The 22,895-nt window shown below is 40.1% G+C and overlaps 3 protein-coding genes and 1 long non-coding RNA gene across 9 annotated transcripts in view; 2 read left to right on the top strand and 2 right to left on the bottom strand.

The window, feature by feature from the left end:
- Window positions 1-5,250: 5,250 nt before the first annotated feature.
- On the bottom strand, window positions 5,251-7,228 carry LOC130186102 (uncharacterized). Its single transcript, XR_008830246.1, has 3 exons — window positions 7,076-7,228; window positions 6,672-6,733; window positions 5,251-5,288 (listed from the first exon to the last, which is right to left on the bottom strand). It is a non-coding gene; the product is annotated as an uncharacterized LOC130186102 (long non-coding RNA).
- Window positions 7,229-8,728: 1,500 nt separating this feature from the next.
- Window positions 8,729-11,205, bottom strand: LOC130186827 (beta-1,3-galactosyltransferase 9). The gene is made up of 2 exons (XM_056404118.1): window positions 11,200-11,205; window positions 8,729-11,109 (listed from the first exon to the last, which is right to left on the bottom strand). The coding sequence occupies exons 1-2, from the start codon at window positions 11,203-11,205 to the stop codon at window positions 10,015-10,017; spliced, it is 1,101 nt and encodes a 366-aa protein (XP_056260093.1). The 3' UTR covers window positions 8,729-10,014.
- Window positions 11,206-11,885: 680 nt separating this feature from the next.
- Window positions 11,886-17,186, top strand: psmd5 (proteasome 26S subunit, non-ATPase 5). Its single transcript, XM_056402842.1, has 10 exons — window positions 11,886-12,111; window positions 13,061-13,205; window positions 13,289-13,402; window positions 13,484-13,612; window positions 13,959-14,068; window positions 14,413-14,555; window positions 15,098-15,289; window positions 15,372-15,481; window positions 15,553-15,693; window positions 15,914-17,186. Exons 1-10 carry the CDS (start codon window positions 11,939-11,941, stop codon window positions 16,169-16,171), a joined length of 1,515 nt encoding a protein of 504 aa, XP_056258817.1. The 5' UTR covers window positions 11,886-11,938; the 3' UTR covers window positions 16,172-17,186.
- A 3,461-nt stretch (window positions 17,187-20,647) lies between these two features.
- The window catches only part of kcnt1a (potassium sodium-activated channel subfamily T member 1a), a 31,374-nt gene continuing 29,126 nt past the window's right edge, over window positions 20,648-22,895 (top strand). For 2 of the 6 annotated variants that reach the window (XM_056402837.1, XM_056402834.1), the window contains exon 1: window positions 21,121-21,779. In XM_056402837.1, the coding sequence (XP_056258812.1) occupies window positions 21,613-21,779 (167 nt within the window). In that variant the 5' untranslated portion in view covers window positions 21,121-21,612. Of the gene's footprint in view, window positions 20,706-20,856; window positions 20,920-21,119; window positions 21,843-21,880; window positions 22,802-22,895 lie in introns of those variants that run through there. The other 4 variants (XM_056402839.1, XM_056402835.1, XM_056402838.1 and 1 more) reach the window with 4 other exon arrangements.

Here is a 22,895-nt window from a genome sequence, read left to right as displayed (position 1 = left end):
AGAGATGCACACCCTGCATTCTTTACATAGCATCTGACCAGTGACGAGTAGACCTGGCTACAACATCAAACTGGGCCCTAAAGCATCACTGGAGCCACGGGAAACAGACTCTGCTCAAAGTGTCACCATCACACTGGTGGTTGTAAACTAGTCAGCCCATTTATCTTTCTGTTTCTTTATCACTTGGGTTAATGCCTGCCTGCTTGTGTGGATGCAGACAGACAAAACACTGTGAGAAAGACAGCAGTGAAAACGAGGAAGCATCTTCCAGGATTAAAAGAAGAGGAAAACAGAGACAAAATAAGCGGGTTAGCAAGATACAATAATCCCAAAACCAGTTCACTGGCACCTGATCCAACAAACAGAATAATTTGGTACTAGAATAGGGCTTCCATAGCCGAGTACACCAAGTCAGAGCTATCATTACAGAATAGTTTCTTCCCTGTCTCAGTTAGAGACAATGGACTGAGTCCATTTTAGCACAGACATGTTTTTTTCCTCAAGCTGTTACCATCGACTGAAAGGTCCTTCAATTAAAAACAAAACTTAAAGGAATCTCAGTAAAAGAAAATTACAAACACAAGATAAAGTTCTGGCAGGAAGACCAATAAAAAGTATTATAAGATCCCCTATGATATAATGCACAGATAAAAGACACCAGTAAAACCCGCTGGCCATCAGAAGCTACAAATCTCAGTGCTATGAAACCTCTGCCTGCAGTCCCTGCAGTGGAAAAGCAGCTTACTGCAGGGTGTCTCACGTCTGGCTGGTTGAAAGTCCTGTCTGAAACAAAACTCTATTCAGGTCAGATTAAGATCACATTCTGAGGGAGGACAATGCGACCACTGATCTGGGGCCAGCAGAAAGAGAGAAGATTACTTCACTGACTTGAGACTTGAGATACACTTTCTTCTAGACGACTGCTGTAGCTAGAAAGCAACAAAAGACAGAATCACAGTCACTTAAGGTCAATCCTTGGGCCTTTAAGAGTGAGTAAAGTTTTATAGACCCCAGTCAACTAATCTTATCAGTTAAATTGACTGTGAAACACTTTTTTCATTACGCAAAAAGTTGGAGAATGGGTGTAACAAAAACGATTAGTTCATGACGACGGTGTTCCTACAGCCTTTTTCAAAGGGCGACAGCTAAGATGCTCTCCACTAATGACTCTTCAACTAAAGGAACAGTGCGACATTTCCAGACTGAGCGCAACAACAGTAAACAACTTGAAATAGTTAGCCAGGCCCTGTCCAAAGGCAACAAAAAAAAAAATCTGCCTACAAGCACCTCTAAAGGTGCATAAATATCGCTTGTTTGTTTAAACTGTGCAAAAACCAAACTGTAAAAATAAGGTTTACCATCTTTAGGGGAGATTATGGTCCAGAGTATTTCCTGCCTCTGAGCTTTAAGCTAACTAGCTACTGGCTGTAGCTTCATAACAAACAGATATGAGAGTAGTATTGGTTTTTATCACTGCCAGAAACACAAAAAAGCATTTTTCGTAAAATGTCAGAGATTTGCCTTTACTCCCTCTATAGGATCTACATCCAAATGTAGATGCCATTCTGTGGGAAGGAACCCTGCGCTGATTGGCAAGTAATATAAGTGTGGGCTGACATGGAAACTCTTCACTGGAGGCATTTTGTAAGTGAGGTGGTGACCGCACTGTCACAAGGCCAACGATTTATAACTTGTTGTGGCAGCAGCATCCACAGAAACTACCGAGAACGACAAAACAATAAAAGATAAAGTTGTAGGATGCATTTAGTTCCTATAGACGAAAATAGTAGTATAAATCTGCGGTCTGTGTACTATTGGATCTTTAAACCTCAACCAACCAACACAGACTCTACATACGTGCTTTAAAGACAACTACCCTTGGCACTCTCATGGACTTTGGATACTGACTACCCATCAGCTCCTGTGGAGCTGCTGAGGAGGAAGCTTTAATGAGATGTGTTGGATGATGAGGTGGTTTTATTGGGAAACCCAGCTTTATAATTACTATTATTACAAGTCAAGCCTCCCTGTAAAACACTTAACATACACATATTCTCTGTCTCTCTCTTTCACCCTTTCCTATCCAGCTCAACTATGGTTATTACAGCACAACAGTCCTTTGATGCTTGTTCTATTAGAACGGCATTTTAACATAAGACATTACAGTGCAAGGCAAGGGAGGAGCTACACAACCTCAACCAAACAGTCATATTTGGAGCCATATCTCAATGGAATAGTGTCTCCAATACTTCAAGAATAAGTAATATCTTCCTTTAACCCTCCCAATTAGTACTTATATAAGTAGTAAGTGGACATTGAGATAAGTTTGTCAAAATGGCTGTTTCTGATGTTAACAAAAGCTGTGAGTCTGTTTGTTTGAGTTTTGAACATATTTATAATAGTTTTAAACCTGCCTATGAATCATTTGGATATATCAATAATCTATAATAGTTGATAATGTATTCTAACACACTAAAAGGATTTGTACATGTGTTCATCATATATGATTACATACAAATTATATTGTTTTAGTTATGATTTATTGACTGATTATACACCAGTTATGGATCGCTAAATGATAAATTATACTTGTTAATCTATTAATAAACCCTTAAAAATGTGTTATAAACTATTTACTAAGGCTTTAAATGGTGCTTATAAATGCTAAATAGAAGGCTAAAGACAAGTGTTTCCAAAAAATCTATTAAAAGAGGTTTTAAGAAACAACTAAAAGCAGTTGATTTTGAAAACAGGCTTACAAATAAATTATTCTTTCGCTTTATTGGCGGTAAGGATATGAAAATTAATTGAGATTTATTATAATTTTTGTGTTTTACTGTATGTCATGCTATATTTAATGACTGTATGCCATATGTTTGGCTTGCATGGATTTGAATGCTTTTGAAAGAAAGATAGGGGAGAGTTGCATGTAGGAGAACATTAGAGTAATACAGTGTTAACAGATGTCTTGATCATATTTAGCATTTGAGACAAAGTAGAGGGGAAAATACTGCATAACCACACCAGAGCCCATCAGCAAATACAGTACAAGCCTCTAATAATATGTGATCCTATATGCTCTATTAAAGACAGAGTCTCCACCCAGCACTGATCCTGACAACAGTGACTGAGGATCCCTTTGACAAACTAGTTGCTGGTTTCTGCACAAGCTGAAGCTAAACTGCATTGCTGGCTTGAATTTGTATGAAGACACAGTTGAATTAGTATTAAGAGATGGAAAATAGGGAAAAGCGATGAAGAATGCAAACTCCAAAAAATTGCCAAGGGGCCTTTCCAACCAGCATTCATTGCCATTATCTAATAAATAATCTAACTTCATCAAAAAATTTACAGAATCTGGAATGAATCTGAATTTTTGATTTTAAATGTTCACGATGGTAAAACATTAATATGAAGAAAAAATAAAACCTAAATAAACTAAAACTAAATAACTTCAACATTGTCACATTGTAAATAACCAAAATTATGAGGCCAGTGCTCACCGACACTTTAAGACCCTGTAGGGAGGTTTCCTACTGAGCCATGTTGGCAACTTAGCGACTTTCTCACTAGTCCGATTCTAACCAAGTCTGCAGCTGTAGGGGGGGGGGGGTATATAGAATGCATAATTAAAACACAAGAAGTCAAAAGCAACTGCAATGTAGGAGAGTTACAAACTCCTGGCTTGGCAAAGTTACCGAAACCTCAAAGGAAAGATTGTGGAGTTTACAAAAAGGGAAAGGAGAAGAAACCACATATGTCGTCAAAAAAAAGAGGGTTTATCCTTGAGGTTACTGCTTCTACGTAAATGAACGTGGGCTGGAGGGCCACATGAATACTGAGCTTCTGCTGTGAACATAAAACTCAAGAATCTCAAAAGGATTGTACACTCATGTATAAAAACGCACACTGTATGTTCTCACGAATGACACATGTGCACATGCAAAATTAAAATTACCTACAGTTATTTCTTTCATCAGTTGAGACATTAACGCCTACTGACCCTCCCTTCAAATCAGTGGCTGTGGAGCCCCAGACTTCTTTCATCGGTGTAAACAGTCTAAATAAAACAGTGTTTCTCTGGTTTGATGAGTCCTTCCCTGCGGAGATGCGTCTCTCTGAGGGGAAGCATTCATCTGAGCACTGCACCACCCACATGCAGTTTACCGACCCCTCGACCTCACATTAACAATCTCTGCAGGCTGTGTTATGAGTGTGTGCGTGCATGCGTTGGAGTGTACATGTGGTTTGGAGGGTCTGATGGCTTTCCCGCACTGCGGACCTGGTTTCCACTTTCTCCTGGAAACTCCTGTCCAACCTCGACAGAGTTTTTGAGCCAGTAGGTTGTGTTGATGATTTTTTTGTAAAGAATAGATGCACTCAAACGCTTTTGGCAACTTTTTCAGTTCCACAGTAGCAAGAAAACAAACCCTTTTGAGTTTGTGGTCCTAAGTAAAGTATATTTTTTGTGAGTGTGGACATAAGACCATGAGTTAGACCCTGCTATGGACTTAAGGAATAGTTTGACATCTTCGAAAAAAATACACTTATCTCCTTTTTTTGCTACAATTAGACAAGACGATACCACTCATATATGGCAAATTCCTTACAGGCAAGAGTCACCACATGGCAACCTCAGGCAGTTATTTCAGGCTAACAAGACCAAGCCTCAATGTAAATGAATGGGGAGAGAGCAATAACTTCACTTTCAATGGTCACAGGGACATAAAAACTGCATGTACAAAACTGCCAGTAAAATCTGATAAGAATGACAAGAGATATAGAAATGGTATGGTTCTTCTTGTCCCTGAAGATGTTTCCTTAATGATTTCTATTCACTATTAGCAGTCCAACATAAGTATAAAATATAAAAATATAGATATCCTATTCTCCTCGTGCTATTTGGGTGCTTCATTGGAAATTGTGTCACAGTTGGACTGTAGCGACCATAAAATGACAAGTCAAAAACTAAAGCATCATGGTGCCAGTTTACAGACTAGACAGACGGAGAGGTGAGAGGCCAAGGATCATGTGGTGCCAAAGCCATGGATCAGAGGTGTTGATGCTAATAAATTCCGATTAATCCTGGAGAGCGATCCAGGTTCACACTGATGGTATGCCAGTCAAATTGTTGCCATGACTGGTCACCAGCCAGAATGATTATAGACATGCTGAGATGTTATTCTTTGAATACCTTGGCCCGATGCAGGAAGACAGACAGCCAGGAAAAGCTTTGCAGACACAAGGGAACCTGGCCAAGGTGGAGTAGAGTGTTGCTGTGTGAACATCTGGCAGGAGAACAGAAGAGAAAAAGGTTGTAAAACACACAAACATTTTGTTTGGTTAGCTCGTGGTGCTGGGATAGAGGCCAAACCTTCCTTTTGTGGAATTTGGGGAGAGAAGCAGTAGTTTGAGTGGTATTTAAAGGACATAAAATTGCTGGAAATCTAAAATGCAAGTGAGACAGAAACATTTCCTGCTTTACCAACTATGGTGTGATCACACCTCTCAGTCACGCTAAAGCAACAATATTGATAACGCAAATATTTCTACTCGGGAAAAAGGGTGGCACTCATTTATGTTAATGTTTAGAGTACTGAAAGCATTCACGATCATTATGTTACCTGTTCCCTGATGTTTATGGATTACTGACACAATCTTTTATGCATGTAGACATCAGTCATTTTTTAGGGGAATACAGTATATGCATCACACTTCCAAAGAGATACACAGATTTGGAATAAAAGATTTGAAATACAGAATCCTCAGTTAACTGTGAGTTTTCATCACAGGCTAAACATATACTGCACAGAAGCATACAGAGGAGACTTGGTTGCCTGGCCAGTGTATTGCTATAACTCATATTGGGCACTAGATGTCCTCGTTGGTGTATAGTGTATTCAGTAGTCTGAACCTTGTCCTGGAATTAGTGTTTAAATGACACAAATTCTTGAAAAGTTTGGTAAATCTATCTGATGGTTTGTCTTAACCTGCCATTTAGGCCTTAATCTACCAAACTACTACCAGAATGAATAAAATGATGCCTGAAAACAGGAAAGTGAACAATATTTTCAGATTAATTTCGTTCTGTGATATTTTAAAATCGACAAATGTATCAGACCCAGATCAGATTCTTCAGATTAATGCCATCTTTATTAATAGATAACTTTAATTCAATTATGATTTTTTGTCAAGCTTTTAAAAAAAAACTGAGGGACTGAGGGAATGGAAGCAGGGTGCTGGATTTTGTACACAGTGATGATGATGATGATGATGATGATGATGATGATGATGAAGCAACATTGTAAATATACCGCATTTCATACTCCCCCCCTATGTCTTTACCCCTATTTATGTTTATTGGTGGTTGCTGTGCCACCTACTGGTAGCAACTGTATTTTTCCGGATACATCCTGAATGGTGTAGTGGATTTTCAAACCCACACCGTCGTCCATCTTTAAAATCCACAACACCTTTGAGGATCTGCAGGTGGAGATGAAGGCAACAGAACCACCTCCTCTCTAATTGGACTCCGCTTTGTGATTGGACTGTCATTGTTCAATCAGATTCAGGTGTGAAAATATGGTCAAAATTTGTACTTGTAACTGCAGTGTCACACACAGTTAATTTGAGCCCATACAGGTGCGGGTGTAGCCATGCACTTGACTTACCATTTCTTGCTAGTTGTGGGGGGCCAAAGTGTGGTACTGTCCTGAGGTGGACTCTGACATCCCTGTGAAAACATGTAATTATACTAAATAAAATGACTTTCCATTGCAGGGCAAACAAGGACATTTTAAGAACAACCACCAAGGGTGACCTTTAAAAGTAAAGCTAACAATTTTGACATTTTAAAGACATCTGATGCACACCAAATTTCTTAGCAAGAAAAACAAACAAAAACACTTCCCTTTACTGATTTTTAAGTTGTGATATACAAACGCTTGTGTTCGCCCATTTTATTTTCTGGCCAGTAGATGTCGTACTTTTCAGATGAAGAATCAAGAAATGAACCTGCCCCCCGACCATTTAGCTGTGAAAGTAAACTCAACACCGGCGTCGCTGTCGGACTTACTTTCGGTACCTGGCAGTTGATTTATTCCTTACAAACAGGATGTAACAAGGTGAGTGAAGTTTTTTCTGAGGAGGAGATCCTAGTATTTCACTTAGCGACCGCGGACTGCACACAGAGCCATGCATCAGACCATCGTCTCCATCTTGTTTTTGTCATCCGTATTTAAAGAAATAATGGCGCGCTTTCGGGCCAATGCACGTATGAGGGCGGTGTATACACGGAGCCAACGGCGCGTTTCTGTTCAACCTACTTCCGTAATCGACTCAGGTATGAGAGCAGTTTCTGCGTATGTTTCTCCCCCAGTTCATTTTTCTTATTCTTTTCTTATTCATATTATTCTGGCTAAGACTCGGCCGGGTCTGGGCTGAGAGATCCGGCTGAAGTGCAGTCCGGTTGCTTTGCAGAGTCCAACAACCCACAACCAGGCCTGAAGTACACCACGCCACGCGGCCTTGCCATTTCAGGCAGTGAGCCTAAATGGCGTTTGTTAATTTCCTGCTATTTTCCCCATACCAACCCTCCGCTTAAATGCAGGATAGAACCAGAACTGCTCTTTTAGTAAATGACACATCCGCACAACATGAGCAGGCTACTCACATTCTCCTGGAAACCGAGAGTAAAGCAGAAAACATGAAGCAAGAATCCAGAAAAATAGCAGCTGCAAGTAAAACAAAAGTCCATGAACTTCAGCTGTGAGTGAAAGAAGGTTAAATATTCATAACCTGCAGCAAAAATCCAGCAAACGGCAGCAATAAATTGCAAGTTAAAGTCCAACAGCAGCTGTGGAGGAAGTTTATGTTACTAATAATTGCACAACATTCATAAACGTACAGTTCATTCATTTGAAAGCAATTCTGACAAAGTAAAAGGCTTAAATGTCACATTTGTTATTCCTGTGCCCAAGGACAGTTAAGTCTATAGGGAAACATCACACTCACTCTGTCCCAAAGCTAGAAATCAGAGAATCCTCAAATGGGGCTACTCCACACAACACAAGGAGCACTCACTGTTTTTTAGTACAAGTGGATGTATATTCCATTAAAATATCAATCAGTGTCATAAGTGACACATGAAAATGTAGAATGCAGGAATTGCATTACTTTTTTATTGAACCATTAACATGAATAGCTATTTAGTGCCAATGATGAACAGCAGAAAAATGTACTCTAATCTGGAAATGTAGACTTGCTTGCAGATGTCATTCTAAAAATGTCAAAGCTGTCATCAGTCAGGTTATCCAAGTTATATAGCAGAAATTACTTTGAGCCACTGGGGGAAATAAGTTACCTTGCTAACCATATAATCTACAGTATCTGTTTAGTGTAAACTCTAATAGGTTTCATCCAGATATTGAATTGGATATAAAGTTTAAGATAAAATCTGGAAAGGTCCAGAAACATTCATGAAACTTGAACTGTCACTGTGTAAAAACTGTGAATGGGATTTCTATGGAGATAGATTTGTCTCAATGTTTTTTGTGTGAACAGATTGACAATTTGTGTGTAAATGTGTAATCTGTAAATATCTGCAGGATTGAGCGGTTCAGCAGATCCTTTCTCCCCACTGCCATCAGGCTGTATAGCACCACAGCCAAAGCCTGTAGCTCATGACCTGGACCGTAAATCTAGACTGCATATACAGGTATGTGCGAGCCTCCACACCAATATCCACCCACACAGGTGTTATTAATTATTGTGCCTGATTAGACTTCCTCCCAGGACTGCGTGTGCATGCACAGATGTATATCTCCCTGACTCACCTACTTGTTATTTTAGCATGTGCCGTAAGAGCAAGAAAACATCTTTAGGCCTTTTTAAACCACACAATTGGAATTATCACAGCAGGAAAAACACATGTGCGATTAATAACATTAATGATATCTGCATCCCATTTAGTTTTGTGAAATCCAATACTGACATTTGTGCACCGAACAGCTAAGGAGCCCTCATCATTATCATTAGTTTCATCTCTGCTTCTCTGGAATGATGAATTAAAATGTCTGCCATGGTAAAACATTTATTATGAGTACATGGAGTCTATAACCTCACAAACCCTGAAACCGAAGAAGCTAAACAGAATTCACCCATCTGTGATTTTATCATTTACACCTGTGCTTTTTTCCCACTGAGACATGTCAAAATGTCTTCAAGGCATATTCCAATCATATCTTCACTTAAACTTCAGCGTGAGCAGAGGTTCAATCAGCCAGAATGACTCAAAGGACAACAAGATCCTGTGAAATCTGACCCCTCGAAGAATTAAAAAAAAAAAAAAAAAGTACATTACTCCTTCGTTAAGCAGGAAAGCACAGGTGAAATTACAAACATTGACGACAGCTCCTTTCTAGCTATTATTACAAAGCAATGCAGCAGTTAATAATGTTATCATTTACAGCTGTCTTTGAAAAAATCTAAGTGTTTGCTGTGATAAAGGTATATTTGGCTTTAGTTTCACTTCACATTTTTATCTTTTTCTTCATGTCTGCCTCCTCTGCACTGGCTCTTGGAAAACATCAGTTTAAATATAAGATAAAGACAACATTATGTACATGGAAATAAACATAAGTGGATTTTGTTTTTGTGGAAAATCTGCAAAATTCACTCGAGAAAAAAGAATTAATGTTTCTACTGAATTAGAAGTCAACTTTGCACTGCACTCTTATTTACATAAACCTGGCCCCGTGGATACACAATGTACACACAAAACAAACAATGTATTACAATAATTCACTTTCTCATTATAGTGATCTGAGCTGTCACACCAAGACTCTGATCTGAAATTAACACAATTAAAGCAGACACTGCCACCCACATATGCACAAGGACAACAAACTTACACACACATTCCTTTTGTTTCTTTCAACCCAACTTCCTGTCAGTTTTTGTCTCTCTTGTACTTACAAACTAATCACACACACACTCCGTCAATTAACCATGCAATTAAGCTTGTCCCTGGGAGTTGAAGAAGGACAGTTTATCTAGGTATGTAAGGGCCTTGCAAGTCACCAGGCCGTAGTAGGTCTGTAACAGGGAGCATCTTCCACCCTTCTGTCCCAGGTCTGCCCACACTGTTTCTAGTTCATGGTTTGCCATTCCTGCTGAACTGAAGAGATAGCGGTAGCAGCAGGTGTTGTAGCGGATATGTTTCTCTCCTGAGAACCTAGCACTGTGGGTTGGTGACACACCAGCCCTCTGAGAACAAAGGCCCACAAAAACATCAGCTTTCACAGGTGCACGGACAGCTGCAGACGCTATGTACACTTTCCGGACCACATCTTGGGATAAAACATAAGCCGTTCCATCACAGTATTCAGGCAGGTACTTGTCAGGGTATAGAACTGGGGGCAGGTAGCCAGGACTATTGGGGTCTCTATCAGGTGAGTCTCTCTGAATCACCCTACCTAGATAAAGGTCCTCAGGGTGCCTGTGTAGCCCAAGCAGGTAGTCTCCGATGGCAGGGAGGTTGACAAACACAGAGTCCTTGGTCAGCAGAACAAAGCGTGCCAGAGGACAGAAGGTGATCACCCAGCGGAGTGCCAGTACAGTCCTCTCTGTCTGGCCACGGAGGGACGAGTCGGCCACAGCATGACCTTGAACCATGTCCCCAAAGCGGTCAAACTCTATCACGAGGGCGTCTTGTGCAGCAGAAGTCTTAGTTGATCCTAAGAAGAACAGTACCCTCACTGGGAAGCCTTCGACAAGTGTTTGGTTGGCCCATGATCTCCTGACTGCATCTCTTTGAGTGATATTACCTGGGGAGCTGAAAACTAGTGTAAGGAGGAAGAGGTCTGAGTTACTGCAGGCATCAGGGTTAGCGATGGGGTAGGCCTGGGACACATTCTCCCTGGCGTTGCTCAGATCTAGTTTCCTCGCTTTCTCTCTTACATCAACGACAGTGCCATCAGTGTAGACAGCAGGTGTGGGCTGCAGGAGGTACTCCTCGACAAAGTCAGCCCCAAACAACAAGGCATGGAAGAGGAGAACGTTGAAGAGAAGGAAACACCACTGGTGGGTACGCAGCTTGCACAGAGAGCACTGGGGTATGAGACAGAAAAGGGGGGATAATTAATTACTGCAGTCAATCTTAAATGAAAATTTATAAACTGCAAAGAATTTACACTGTACCTGCATGACATCTGCTTCACTAGCCTTGTTTCTCTGGGTATTTTAGCTGTAGGTGACCAGAGGACCTCCTGCTGCTCTGAGTTCTACAACAATACCAGCTAACGGACAGGGTTTCCACTTTCGTGAAACTCTATCTACAAGGTAACCCTGCACCCCAAGCCCCATGTTACAAGCCTCAAGCAGAGGAGTGTATCTTCCCTCATTCATACAATATTAATGATACCTAGAAGGAGTAGTTGGATCAGACCTCAAGGACATTAAGGATCCCCTCCAGACACGTCTGAGACCTATAAAAATACTCACATATGAAAAATAAACTAGTTGTGTGTTAAACTCAGAGTCAAGTTTTTCCATCCACAGATAAAAATAATCCCCTCTGCACATATATCAGTAAGAAGCAGGACACTTTTTTTTTTTTAATGGTGGGGGACTTTTCAGACAATACAACTTTCATCAAATGTATTCAGCTGTCAGTAATAGTTTACTTATAATGCAAATAAAAACAAAGTTTACATTACAGGATTTTAATGTCCCTTCCGTGTTAGGGCCCTGGGTACTTTGCTCCACTCTTGCTCTACGGACTCTATCTATTGGTTTTAGACTGAAGTGGTTCCTGAAGCCTCCCTCTCAGTCCAGCAGGTGGCGGTAACGCGCCATAACGTTGGATGTCAACCCTGAAAATTGCAGAAGAAGCTGAGGCGGATACTGGTGCCGGTAGTTTCCCCAAACATTGACAGACATGGCTGCTTCCATTGAGAGTCTACTGGAGGAAATCTCTGGTGTTGAAGACCCACTTGAAGAGCTACAGAGTTTAAAAACAGCTTTATTATCGATACCTGTCAGCGCTTTGAGAGACTCAGTGAGCGGGCAGCGATTCGACGTGATATTCTCCCTGTTAAACTCAAATCAGAGGTTGGTTTAGCACAGTGCGTCTTGTTTACACTGTTAAACAAACTGTTTGGGTGTTATCTGCTGAGTCTTGTGACTGACAGGATTCAGGATGTATTATTAGTGTCACTAAGTTAGTGTACCAGTAGGTTAAGTTGTGTTTGCTCAAGAGAAAACGCTGCATCTGACCTGTGCTAGTTAGTCGTTAGCAAGCTAACCGGCTACAATGCTACAAAGAATATACAGTGCAGTACAGGCGTGAAGTGACTCATTTCCGTCATATAGCCCTTTACTCCTGATACTTAGATTTACAACGAAATGTCTGAAAGTTACATGAGTGACTTCCATATTTCAGGTGTTTTTAGGGGTGTGCATTGTTGCCCCTTTTTTGACACGGTGCAGATGCAGGGGGTCCAATATGGACATGAACATCATCCTCTAGGTAGAGCTGAAAGTTAGCACTGAAGCTACAGAGTCACAGTTAGTTTCAGGTTGTGTGTGTGTGCCGGAGTGTGGAGCTAACCAATAAAAATATGTCACTTTCCAAACAGTCACAGTACAGATTTACCTTTTCACAACGAATTAAATTCCTTATTATTTTTTAATGGTTAAGTAATTAACTCGAAGCTTTGGCGGTCAGACAAAACAAGCAATTTGAAAATGTCAGCTAGGGTTGCAATGAGTGATTATTTCCATTATTGAGTAATCTGACAAGTATTTTCTTTACCAATTGTTTTGTCTATAAAATGTCTATAAAAGCTAAAACCAGCAAATGTTTGGCATTATTACTGAAAAAGTGACACAAAATCATTGTTATCGAAGGGCTTATCACTGCAGATCTAATGTCAACTTGCTCCGAGCAATTATGAAAGTATATTTTCTAACATATGTAGACCAAATTGATTAATTGAGAAAAGAATTGGTAGACTAATCACTATGAATAAAAAGTGACTAATGTGAGCTGCATTCACAGGGCGCAGGTGGAGCTGTGTGTGGACATCCTTGAACGCATCTTAATGGCCCTCAGCCCTGAGCACCTGGCCCAGAACTACAGAGTGGAGCTGCAAGCTGGTCTGAACCATCCTAATGAAACTGTTATGATACTGGCCTTGACACAGGTAGGCTGCTCACAAACACACACACAAACACGGAAAGTTGCCCATAAAGCATTGACAAGGGTATTTCTGTTTTTCTCTGGCAGATTGGCAGAATGGTGGAACACCCCAATGCTGTCACTGAAATCCTCAACAACCACGACATTCTTCGAGCGGTGATCCAGTGCATCGCAGCGGAGAAAATGGCTGTGGCAAAACAGGTGATGACTGCGGCACTGAAATTTCCTGCATGAGATTTTTAATGAATCTACAGTGGGTGCAGTAACTGTTTTATTTCTTAGGCCATTCAGTCCCTGTCTAAACTGAGTCACTCCAAGCCTGGATTAGACAAATTGTTCCAGAGCGACTTGCTGAAAGCCATGAAGGATGTGATGGCCACAAGTGACATTGTCAGATATAGAATATATGAGGTATGTTCAAATGTGTGTTGCCTTGTGACTGATGATACATAAGTGTCCACTTTTTTATATGACATAGTTTTTTAAATTACATTTATTTTTGATGGAATCAGTAGAAGGTATGACTAATCAGCACAAGAAATCATGCCAGAACGTGGGCAATGTTGATTGAAGTTTTAATGTATGACAGATGAGCTTGTAGGCATGCACATGGACACAGTTGGGTGACTGCTGAACTTTAAGTTAGTTTTTTTTCACCGTTTTCATAAAATCGTCCAACAGTCATTTAGTAGGCTCTGTAAACAGCTGGAAGATTGCAAACACTACATTGCTGACTTGCTTTTCTTGCTGCTTGCAGCTGGTGGTGGAAATCTCGTCTGTTTCCCCCATTTCTCTCGGTTACTGTGCCAACAGCAGCCTCATTTCTCAGCTCATCGGTGAACTCACAGGAGATGATGTTTTGACCAGGTAATAAGATGAATCATACTTACATTAATCATACAGGGTCATAAATTGATATAGTCTGCGAAAGCATACAATGTAGCAGCTGCAGTTAGGTTTGTCAACCTCTTGGACAAGATAAAGCTCCCCAAAGACCCATTTAACAGGGAGAAAAATGGAAGAAATCTCAGTAAGAGCAGCAGAAGAAAGATCCCTCTTCCAGGATGGAGAAACATGCAACAGATGTGTGTACTGAATAGAGTAACATAGTAGATTTACAGTATGGACGATCAGGATGACAATATTATAGATAGACTGCAAACATTTATGAAGGACATGATTCAGGAAATGTTTTTAATCTTTTTCACTAGGGCCACAGCTATAGAGATGGTGACCTCTCTAGCCCACAGTCAGCATGGCCGGCAGTATTTGTCCCAGCAGGGTATCATGGACAAGATCTCCAACATGATCAGAGGAGCAGATACGGACCCTTTCTCCTCCCTCTACCTGCCTGGTGAGTCAGTTTAGAAAAGTGTTTCAAGAAAACTCATCCAATACATCCAAATTCCTTCGGCTACGCTCAGCAGAGTCCACTGTTATTGGTTCCTCTTGTTTGTTTTTTTATTTGTTTTTATATGCTAAATCGTAAATAGATGTGTAGTATCATTGTATTTTCTTCAATCCTTTTTGTCAGTTGATGCAAACCAGCTGACAAACAATCTGTTAGCTCAGTTAATTCTTATCCATAAAACAGAAACTGTTTGCATGGCTCGATATCAATAATGGTAAATGAGAAAATGTGTTTTTATGTGTCATCTGGATCAATTGACTTTATAAACTGCTTTTATGTCATTCTAAAGACGTGTCTCTCCTGTGATCAGCTGCATCATAACAGAAAAAGCTGCCACTTTTGGACACTATTCTCTTTGTGATCTGGCAGTCCAGGCTACATGTGACTCAATCATGAAAACATGCTGAAGTTTAGTTGAAGTATTAATTGTTTAAGTCATTCAGTGCTGCATTATTCAGCATTGTATGCAAATATCTCTCCTGTAGGTTTAGTGAAGTTCTTCGGGAACCTGGCCATTATGGACAGCCCACAGCAGGTTTGTGAAACGTACCCAGCCTTCCAGAACAAGGTGTTTGAGATGGCTCTGGACCCGGACCCTGTGATGATTGGGGTGGCTCTGGACACTTTGGGCTTACTTGGATCTACTGTGGAGGGAAAGCAGGTTCTGCAGAAAACAGGTTCGTTGTGTTTCTTATTTTTCTTAAGGTGTTATAGCTGATGTCTTGGGATGTTTGTGTCTAATTCTTTGTGTGTCCTCAGGAGAAAAGTTCAAGGCCGTGTTGTCAAGAATGAGCCAACTCGCCAGCTCTGGAGCTACGGAGCTCAGAGTGCGCAGCTTGGATGCCATATCACAGCTTCTCGGTCTAGAGGTATGTGTGTGCGACATAAGTGTTTTTTGTGTCTTTAAATGAATTATGAATCTATGATGCTTTTATTGCAGTCAGAGCAGCAGACAGAAGATCTTTTGGCCCTGACAGAGTCCTGGTTCCACGTTTTGTCTAAACAGCCCATGGACATGATTCGTGACATCAGCACTCAGCCGTTCCCAGAGCTGCATTGTGGGGCTCTGCGGATATTCACTGTGAGTGCTGAGCTGAATCTAGCTACCATAATTTCCTGTTTGTGTTACGGAGTGATTCCCTCTAAAACAAGAAGGGAGCTGTTGATATTGAAAGATTTTGTCTAGTTTTATTTATGCTTTGTATATTTACACAAAAGCTCATTGCTATCACCATTGCTCTGGTAATACTTGTGTCTTCATTGGTGGATATACTGAATCTCCGTGTGTATGTGTGTTCCAGGCCATTGCCACTCAGCCATGGGGTCAGAAGTTAATGATCAGAAATCCCGGATTCATGGAGTTCATTTTGGATCGTTCAACGGGTCAGACTAAGGAGGCCAAAGATGCTAAGTTTGAACTGGTGGGATCACTTTTGTCTTCATCAACATCTGCCGAGATACTGGGCAGCCAGAATTACATCCGTCTGAAAACTTACCTCAGAGAGGGACCTTACTATGTTTCAGCCGTGGCCTCAGTTAGCACAGAAGGAGCAGACTGATTCAAACGCACTCAGATACACTTCATGGGTTTCTAGGTAATTCTTAAGTAACGGGTAAGTGCTGAACTAATCTTAAGTGTGGGTTAATATATTATACTCTGCTATAATAAACTCATTCTCTGGTGAATACAAAAAACCTTTTAACAAAAAAGGACATGGTGTTAACTTGTTCAGTTGATTTAAACTTCATCACCTTTTCAGCATAAATCAACATATTATCTTATGAATGTTCAACAGTAAACAACTCAACTGCATCAAGAAACATTTAACTTGTAAAGGAATCTTGAAGTACTTTGGAAGTACTGTGTCTCAGTTTGAGTTTAGAGATTGTAACTTTTGTAACAGAAAGCCTGTGATACAAACTTGGGGAGTGAAGTTTGGAGCATTTGGGCAATTCAACAGCAGAGAGGTTCTAATGAAAGATGCCATTGAGCTGCATTTTGGAAAATGTTGAATCAAGTGTTTTTGGAGTTTGACACACATTAGAGACTAAAAGCGAGGATATCCCGAATTGTGATGCTTGATTTTGACTATTAAAAAAAAAAAATCTGTCTCTTGAGAGTCTTCAAACTATATGAATATGCAACACTGAATTGCTAGAGTATCACCTTTTAACAGAAAAAATGATTGCAACACTTTTGAAACAAGACGACTCTCCATAATGGACAAGTCCTAAACATCCACACACAAATGCAATAAACTTGGTGTCATTATGCTGGCAGCAGAGGAATGGTATGTTAACACGTTTAGTTTATGTGACCAACCAATTGAGCAAGGAGCCTTACACAATGTAAAATGTTACCGTCCAGTGTTCACCATCCAGGCACTAAAACAGACAAATACACATCATCGTACACTGTAGCTTTCAAACAAAACTGGCCTCGGACCAAAAACATCATTAATCAAACCACTGCTCTGCACATTCCTCAGACACTGATTTAATGTTTTGTGTCAAAAATAGTTTTGTTTAGTAAATAGAATGAATTTCTTTTATTAAAGCGGATTCAGTCTCACAGAGGATGTGTTGTGCTTACTTTTAAAATATTACACCCAGTGGTTTTAAAACAGCAATTTAAGTTTTTGGGGTTTTTTTTTTTGTATCTAATGAGATGACCATTAAAATGTCATGATTTTGGAGGGAACAGCAGAAATCTCTATTTCTGCTTGGCAGCTACAGTTTATGTATTTAATTTAAAAGCCTATTTGTTTGTACTGCATTAAAGTTTTAAGTGTTTTATAGGTTTTCATTCTCCCAGTCCATGGTGAATTAAACCACACATTTAGGCAAATCCTATTTGTGTGGTTGATCCTATCCAATTTGAGATTCAGTTGGTGTTCTGTTCATTCTCCACTAGAGGGCAACAGTTCAACTCTGCCTCCCTCAGACAATGGTTCTACACATCTATGAGTACAGCCATGGTCTATCAGCGGTCAGTCTTAAAATCCAGGCCCTTTAATCAGTGATAATACCACACTGAAATATCAGAAAAATATACTATAAGTATCAAATGGCTCCTGATTGATATATTTTTATATTTGACATTTATGGATTGATAATACTTATGCATCAGTACAGTAGCTGCTCAAGATGGAACTAGGTTTAACTGCCTTGTATATAGTAGGTTATTTTAGTCCAGTGGTTCCCAACCTAAATGTTGATTAAAGGGATAGAAAGAAAAAAAAGTTTTTCGTCACAATTTTGTTTTAAGTTTTTGGACTTTTCTCTCGTCTATTTGGGCCCTGAAGAGGGGAAATCACTTTTGGTTGACCTGCTCAGAACTCAAAAGACACGTGAAACATGACAAGGGGCCAAAATTATACACTGCTCATCTGTAAGGGGCCCCAAGCCAAAAACGATTGGGAACCAGGGCTTTAATCTAGAACAACACATTGCATTTTATAAGGTTTTAAGTGTCAATTCTTAATCCGAAAAGTAACGACAGCTGTTGAATGAATATAAAAGCTAAAAATGGAAAATACTTAAGTGCAAGTACTCAAAATTGCACTTAGATATGAGTTATAGTGCACTACAAGCACACATTATATACATGTCAAAGTCATTATTACATCAAACAGAATGTCATGCTTTGCTATCTTGTTTTTGCAATATTTTTTACATTGAATAAACCTTACATAATTACCTGTGACACTGAAATGATACTACAGGTAAGTGCAATAGTGTCAGAAACTTTGATCAATAAAATGAATGAAAACAAACTAAATTAATTATAAGGAAAAATGACTAATGCAAGGAAGAAAATCGTACCCAAAAAGCACTGTGACAAGTGATGTTTTGTGTGTATTTCATTGCCATTTTCCTTTGGCCTCTGTTTGGTATTTTCTTTGTACAGCTTCAAGCTGTCCATTGATGTGCAGTGGACGGGTCGAGCTCCGAGGGGGCAGCACAGTGGCTCACAGACACCAGATGGAGACATGGCACAGAGGAAAGGTCTGACTAACTATACTCTACTGAATGGAGCGACAAGGCTTATGTAAGATTTTGTACAAACAAGTTGAAGCCCTTGCAACACTAAATGCTCAAGATAGTACAGACAGTGACACTTATCCTCCTCCCTGTCACATCACAGCATCCAAACACACACAGCTGAGTGTGTGCTGCAGGAGTAAACATCTCTATCTGTGAGTGAAGTGCCACATGGGCTCAATTAAAATTTCAAAAGCTATGTCAAATTTTAAAATGCTTCAATTCTCACCCCTCCATGTGACTCCTATATGTTTTCTTCATAACTACAGCCTAATGTACTGTACATGTGACATGTTGAAATGGATCCTAATGTGGATCTATAAGAAAATTACACCTTTAATCTGCTGACACAGCCAAACCTCCTCTCACAGCACATCTACCCCGATGGGATAATCTCACAGATGTGACTTCTCTCGTCTCCAGCAGTAAAAAGACTTCCCACACTAGTCAGAACGGCTGACTCAATCCAAACATCCATCACAAGCTTAAAACTGTTCAACAACCTCCTGTCACTGTCTCCCCAGTGAATTATATCACCTCTCCCACGTCTCCTTCGTACTTGCTCCAGCTTGCGTCATCAAATAAGCAAAGAAATTAATAATAATATTAAAAAGAAAAACATCCAGTCTGTCAATCTTTTCTCTTTACACTTTATTTTCTGGCACTTGTGTGAGAATAGTGGAAGTCATTTGGCTTCTCATCCTTATCTTTTATTCTTATCTCTTATAATTTTTATCTGTAAGTGTCAGTGGCCTCCTCCAGAAGGATAAAATTACAATACAGACTGAAAGCTATCTCATGTTTTTTTAAACCCAGTTTTTGTGTGTGTGTGTGTGTGTGTGTGTGTGTGTGTGTTTGTGTGTGTGTGTGTGTGTGTGTGTATGTATATATATATATATATATAATCATATTCACCTGTTATTTATGCAGATCTATTTTTACCAACCTCAGGATGTGCTGCGATCATCCTTTTTCTGGTACTACACTAAAATATGAACTGTAAGCATTACCTCTTATCCCTAGAGCGCCATGTTAATCCTGTGATGCTGCTGACCTCTGTTCCTTCCCCTGCCGCCTGTCAGAAAGTGAGGGGCTCCTCCTGGGATAAACTCTGTGTGAAAGTTGGGGTGATGTGTAGCTTGAGCTCAGCACTCCAGAGAAACACTGATGGCAGGCGCTAGGTGGAGGGAAATGTGCGATTTTCAGATTTTTATTTGAATGATGACTCACACTGTCATGGTCAAGCCACTGTATATCTCATCATCCTGATTTGCACATAAAGTATCATATAACTGTGACGTCTGGGAATAGCTTGTTTATTTATCAGGATGTCCATCACGTACTTTGAGGTGGGCAGATATAAAGATTCCTGAAGAGCCCAATGTACATATATGTATCTATATATATGTATATAAAGACTCCTTTGGCCTTTATTATTTAAAAATAGATTCATAAAAATGCATCTGTGTCTTTCATAATCAGACATTCTGTTATGTAAATTAAATATTTTCTAATATTTCTTTTGAAATTGTGGCTTCGTACATTGTAATTTGTCATGTCATCATCTTGTTGTTGCTGTCAGTCTCTAATCCATTTAACAGCCACTGTTCAGATCCACACACAGGCATAAAAATAACACATAGTAGAAAGTAAAAACAAAAACACATTGCTCTCCTCCAAAAACAAACAAATAAAAAAAGACTGATTTTATTAGAAGAAATGCGGCATTTATCAAAGGCTGTTTCTCTTGTAGATATTGCAGTGTTTGTAGCATTACTGTGAGAACAAATTTAATTTCAGAGGAAGAGAGAGGAAGATTTTTCAAATAAAGTCATGCCTAACCTGCCATACTAAAAACATCATATATTTGTCACAGTGCTCGTGCCCCAAAGTCTAGGAAGAACATCATCATAAAGAACAGCGGATCATAAATCAGTCAGCAGACCAGCAGATATTACCTCTCCTGTTGCTCCTCATTTCAGAGAAAGCAGCTGTTCCGTTTCCCATCATGAGTATGATGGTAAAGATCTGATCCAACCACATACAGAGGTGAAGTATTTCTACTTTTACTGAATACTTGTTCCGCAACTGATTATATTGATCTGAAGTATTCTTCATATATGCTCACCGTCTAGCTATAATTTACTTTGTCCTAATTGTAAATTACTGTAAATTTACTATGTTGCTCTGTTCTGTTCAGATGACATCTGTTGCATATCTGTCCGTCCTGGAAGACGGCTCCTCTCCTGTGGCTCTCCCTGAGGTTTGTTCCATTTTGTCCTCATTAGAGGGTTTTTTGGGAGGGGGAGTTTTTCCTTGTTTGATTCTAGGGTGTAAGGACAGAGGGTGTTGTATGCTGTACTGATTGAATAGATTGGGCTATATGGATAAAATTGACTTGTATGATTTAAATAAGATGGACTCAACATCACCATACCCAATAGCCCTTCTTGTGTTTATTCATCATGTGGTTTCTACACATTAAACCTCATATTTTGATGATGGAGAGGTGAGGAGCCTCCAACAGATGGTGCTAATCTCACTCTCCTCATCAACAGTTGGGTGATAATTCAACAGTTATGTCATTAGGTGTACCCGTTACCTCAGGAAAGAAAGCTGTCACCACCATTATGTTCACTGCTGCAGACCTCTCCTCTGCATCTCTCCTCATCACTTTAAGCTTGATTTCTTTCCGCCAGCCAAATGATTGCGTTTGCATCTTTCAGTTTGTCTATTTAAAGAGTTCATGAGGCAGTTGTCACTTTGCTCCCAGCCTCTTTTCTGCGTAGGCTGACAAGAAAAAACAAACTCTTTCAAACCTCCGAGATGCACCTGAGTAGGTGAGGGGGGCATTGGCACAGGGAGGAATCACCCGGGCTTTTTTTTCCGTTTTTCTTTTAAAGAAAGCGCGTCTTTCTCTGCGAGAGTTCGCTCCTTTTTGGCAGATCTCCCTCCGATGCAATTAACCCAGGAAGGCGACTTTGTCAAGGGGGACTCAACGCCGACCACCGCAGCTCTCCAGTCCGACGGCAGCGTCGGATCTCCGGCCAAAATGTGCAGTGAATGTTACGTGAATCAGTCATTTGTCAACGATGATGGGACCGTGAACGAGCACAAGCCACGGTAAGAGAGGAAAGGAACAAGTCAGGAGGAAAACTTCAGGCTTCGTATGTGGAGATCAGTCAAGTTAGTGCTTTTGATTGTTGCGCCTCGCATTTCTCAAAGTTCTCCTGCGCATAAACATGATTTGTAGCTGAGGAATTTGTTGAATAGAGACTGTGACACGGGGACAAATTTCATGAAATGTGAATTTTCTTTTTTTCAATTAAGGGCAGTGCGTGAACATACTGATGAATAATGTTTATTAGTGTTTTTTCCAGAGCTCCATCCACCCAAACACTGTGTGCTCATCCGCTCCTGTCACACTGTTGTGTGTTCAGCTGCTCAGCTTGCTCTCTGTCTCAGTTGTCAGTGTTACAGCCCGGACATCACTGGAAACATGATGTGCATGCTGTGAGACTAGCACAGATAATCTTCTAATGCTGGGCTCTGCACCTGTGTGTCTTCTTTAGAACATTTGTGTTACTTTTCAATGGAAATGTAGTCTACACTGAAAAGTCTCAAAGAAGACATAAATGACACGAGCTCAACAAGAAACAACCATCAAAACCTCTCAACATGTTTTTCTCTGTTCTGTTCCCTGGATGCTTCTAATGACCTGGAAGTGCCAGCATGTTTTATGAAATCTGAGTGGTTCTCTTTGCCACTGGGTTTTGTTTTGTTAAGTTCGACAGAACCGCATGGGAAATATACCCTTCATCTATTATGCAATAATGATTACAAGCTTAATGGAGGACTATAGCAAACAGGCAGAGGTGGAGAGATAAAGGGAGGGTGAAAGAAGGAGTAAAGAGACGATTTGGGGTTTTTCCACACACTGTTTTGTGGATGATGTGCTTTGCCGCTTTGTAGATTGTGTAAATTTTTCTGCTTTGGAAGGGACTAAAAAACTGCACCCGTCTTCACACCAAACCACTTACACTTCATTTGAATCAATCCATTTACTCAGATCTGGGGTTTCTAACTCATCTCATTCCTTCACCTCCAAGTTCGTCTTCACACACGTTCTTCTCCTTGGGTCAAAGGTAACATCCCACTATATTGTACTCTTCCTTTTGCATGTTACTCAGGCTCTTGGACTGTGATTGAATAAGGTGTGAACAGGAGAGGTGACTCAAC

The sequence above is a fragment of the Seriola aureovittata genome, chromosome 18, assembly GCF_021018895.1.
Source record: "Seriola aureovittata isolate HTS-2021-v1 ecotype China chromosome 18, ASM2101889v1, whole genome shotgun sequence".
NCBI lineage: Eukaryota > Metazoa > Chordata > Actinopteri > Carangiformes > Carangidae > Seriola > Seriola aureovittata.
The sequence above is the reverse complement of the archived record's forward strand: the minus strand, read 5'-3'. Positions and strand labels throughout refer to the sequence as shown.

What these genes read in the sequence shown, in the direction of transcription:
- psmd5 (XM_056402842.1), top strand. Translation starts at nt 11,939, where the DNA reads ATGGCTGCTTCCATTGAGAGTCTACTGGAGGAAATCTCTGGTGTTGAA. An exon ending in CTGTTAAACTCAAATCAGAG is followed by an intron (nt 12,112 to 13,060) that starts GTTGGTTTAGCA and finishes CTGCATTCACAG; the next exon opens with GGCGCAGGTGGAGCTGTGTG. An exon ending in GGGCTCTGCGGATATTCACT is followed by an intron (nt 15,694 to 15,913) that starts GTGAGTGCTGAG and finishes TGTGTGTTCCAG; the next exon opens with GCCATTGCCACTCAGCCATG.